Source organism: Otolemur garnettii, unplaced genomic scaffold (genome assembly GCF_000181295.1).
Source record: "Otolemur garnettii isolate 467f Iridium unplaced genomic scaffold, OtoGar3 scaffold00017, whole genome shotgun sequence".
NCBI classification, from domain to species: Eukaryota; Metazoa; Chordata; class Mammalia; order Primates; family Galagidae; genus Otolemur; species Otolemur garnettii.
In genome coordinates, this window is record NW_003852412.1 from 2,094,679 (window position 1) to 2,097,901 (window position 3,223).

Here is a 3,223-nt window from a genome sequence, read left to right on the forward strand (position 1 = left end):
AAAAAAAAAAAAAAAAAATGTAGCCTTTATCCTGAAATTTATTCCACTGTGCCTTCAATGGCTATACCTTGAATTATTACCATATGTATACTTGAATCATATGTGACAGGTAACAGGTGCTCCATAAATGGGTATTTATTTATTATATAATTCATTTATTCATTCTTGAGACACTTATTAAATGACTACCTAATATTATGCAGTATGCTATCAACATAATAGTAAGCCTATGGAAAAGAATAAAACACTGAAGTCCTTTCCCCAATGGATTTGGATTTTATTTTGGTTTTGGGGGGAGAGTTGTTTCTTTTTGTATTTTAGACAGTGTCTTGCTCTGTTACCCTGGGTAGAGTACAGTGGTGTCAACTTCAAACTCCTAAGCTCAACTGATTCTCCTGGCCCAGCCTCCCAAGTAGCTGGGACTATAGGCACACACCACCATGCCTGGCTAATTTTTCTAATTTAGGTAAAGATAGGGTTTCACACCTGCTCAGGTTGGTCCTGAACTCCTAAGCTCAAGCAGTCCTCCCACCTCAGCCTCCCGGAGTGCTAGGATTACAGGGGTGAGCTATCATGCCCACCCTCCTCAATGGATTTTCCACTTACTGGAAACAATAGAGATGTGAACGGGCAGTTGCCATACAGTCTGACACATGTTGTATCAGAGAATGACTCAAGAGAGTTAGCATTGTTGACAGTGTTTCCTTTACGGGCAGCTGCACGTAAAGGAATTAAGTTTTTCCTTAACTTAATTCACTTAAAGGTGTTTTCCCTCCCATTTGAATTGGCATATTCCCATGCCAACGGCCAGTGCAAATTGTCCTTTGCCACCTATATTCACATATTCTCGCAGAGGCCTCATCAGGACTCTCGTATCCTTCATGAGTTTCCTCCTTTGTCTTCACAGCATCCTCCCTCTGCCTCTCCCTCTCTCATTTGTGGGGCTGCCTCCTGAACTGCTGTGCTTCTTAGAGAGCCAGGCACATTTGTATCTTAACATACGTAACAACTGTGAAAAATAATGCATAAGAGCTTACTCATTTAAGCAAATACAGTAAAATTTAGATATAATATATATATTGTGGTGCCCAGAAATTTCTTCTGCTAAAAACTAGAGTTGCTGTGTCCAGTTTTTCTTAGGAAATGGGGTATGAGAAACTAACCCCATGGTCATCAGATGCATTGAGCAATTTCTAGATAATGTTGACCACAGGTCATCTGATTTATTTCCCTTGGCTTTCTTAGAAGCCTAAGTAACTTCACTGAACAATAACCATGTATGTGAGTTTTGTTTCGCTATTGCTTTGTTCCCTGTTCTTGAATCAGAGTTCTCTGAGTTAAACTTCAGCTTTGTTGATGCTGTGAGGAAGTTGTAGTATGGTTTTGGTGGTAGTAAAAGAAAAAACCATAAAACAAATCACTTTGAAGAGAAAAGCATCATTCATAATATAGCCAATTTTCTTCCCGCTCTCTTTTTCTTCTTCTTTTCTTTTTCTTTCTTTCTTTTTTTGTTTTTTGTTTTTTTTTTGAGACAGAGTCTCACTATGTCACTCTCAGTAGAGTACCATGGAGTCACAGCTCAGAGCAACCTCCAACTCTTGGGCTTAAGCGATTCTCTTGCCTCAGCCTCCCAAGCAGCCAGGACTATAGGCGCCTGCCACAACACCAGGCTATTTTTTTGTTGTTGTTGCAGTTGGTTAGTGGCCCAGGCTGGGTTCGAACCCACCACTCTTATTGTATGTGGCTGGCACCCTAACCATTGGGCATGGGCGCCAAGCCTCTCTTTCCCTCTTTTCTCCTGATTTATCTGTGTTGAGTACTGCAAAGGAAGCACCATTGTAAAACACTGGTATTAATGTATGAAAGTGTTTGTTCCCAACATCAACAAATCATTAACTTTTCCTAATTTCTTCATAGACGATTTAAGCCAGAAATTAAAACCCTTGGGTGATGCAGAACGAGAGTTTATTTTGAATTTGAAGAAAAATGAATGTGAAGAGAGAGGTTTTGAATATGATGGTAAAATCAATGCCTGGGATCTGCATTACTACATGACTCGGACAGAAGAACTCAAGTACTCTGTAGACCAAGAGTTTCTCAAGGAATATTTCCCAATTGAGGTAGTCACTGAAGGCTTGCTGAACACCTACCAAGAATTGTTGGGACTTTCATTTGAGCAAGTGGCAGATGCTCACGTTTGGAATAAAAGTGTTACACTTTACACCGTGAAGGATAAAACGACAGGAGAAGTATTGGGACAGTTCTACTTGGACCTCTACCCAAGGTACTGAGGATCACACTGTTGGAAGGGACCTAGGGATTCATTTCTTACCCATTTTAAGACTCTACTCAGATTGGGTGTGGTGGCTCAAGCTCACACCTGTAATCCCAGCACTTTGGGAATCTGAGGTGGGAGGATGGCTTGAGCCCAGGAGTTCAAGGCTGTAGAGAACTATGATCAAGCCTCTACACGGCAGCCTGGGCAGCAAAGCAAGACACTCTCTTTAAAAAAACAAAAAAAAACTTTACTGTTAGCTGGGTCCACTTACACACACCTATGTAGTCCCAGCTCCTTTCAAGGTGGGAGAATTGCTTGATCCTGAGAGGTCGAGGCTGCAGTAAGCCATGATCACACCACTGCACTCCAGCCTGGGAGACAGAACAAGACCCTGTTGTTGTTCTTTTTAAGACAGTGTCTCACTGTATCACCCTCAGGAGAGTGCTATGGCATCGCAGCTCACAGCAGCCTCAAACCTTGGGCTTAAGCGATTCTCTTGCCTTAGCCTCTCAAGTAGCTAGGACTGCAGGCATCTGCCACAACACCCAGCTATTTTTTTGTTGCAGTTGTCTGTTTTGTTTAGCTGGCCTGGGCCTGGTTTGAACCCACCAGCCTGGGTATTATGTGGCCAGCACCCTACCCACTGAGCTATAGGCACCATCAAGACCGTGTTTCTTTCTTTTTTTTTTTTAATAGAAACAGAGTCTCACTTTGTCACCCTCGGTAGAGTACTGTGGCATCACACACAGCTCACAGCAACCTCCAGCTCTTGGGCTTAGGCAATTCTCTTGCCTCAGCCTCCTGAGTAGCTGAGACTACAGGCTCCCACCACAGCACCTAGCTATTTTTTGTTGCAGTTTGGCTGGGGCCAGGTTTGAACCCACCACCCTTGGTGTATGGGGCCAACACCCTATTCACTGAGCTCAGACACCGCCCCAAGACCAT

General features: G+C 43.0%; 1 protein-coding gene across 3 annotated transcripts in view; it reads left to right on the forward strand.

Moving 5' to 3' along the window:
• Positions 1–3,223, forward strand: part of NLN (neurolysin) — a 101,521-nt gene that overhangs the window by 55,993 nt on the left and 42,305 nt on the right. For all 3 annotated transcript variants that reach the window (XM_003785875.3, XM_023510945.1, XM_023510946.1), the window contains one exon: positions 1,918–2,284. In XM_003785875.3, coding sequence (XP_003785923.1) covers positions 1,918–2,284 — 367 coding nt within the window. The remainder of the gene's footprint in view (positions 1–1,917; positions 2,285–3,223) is intronic.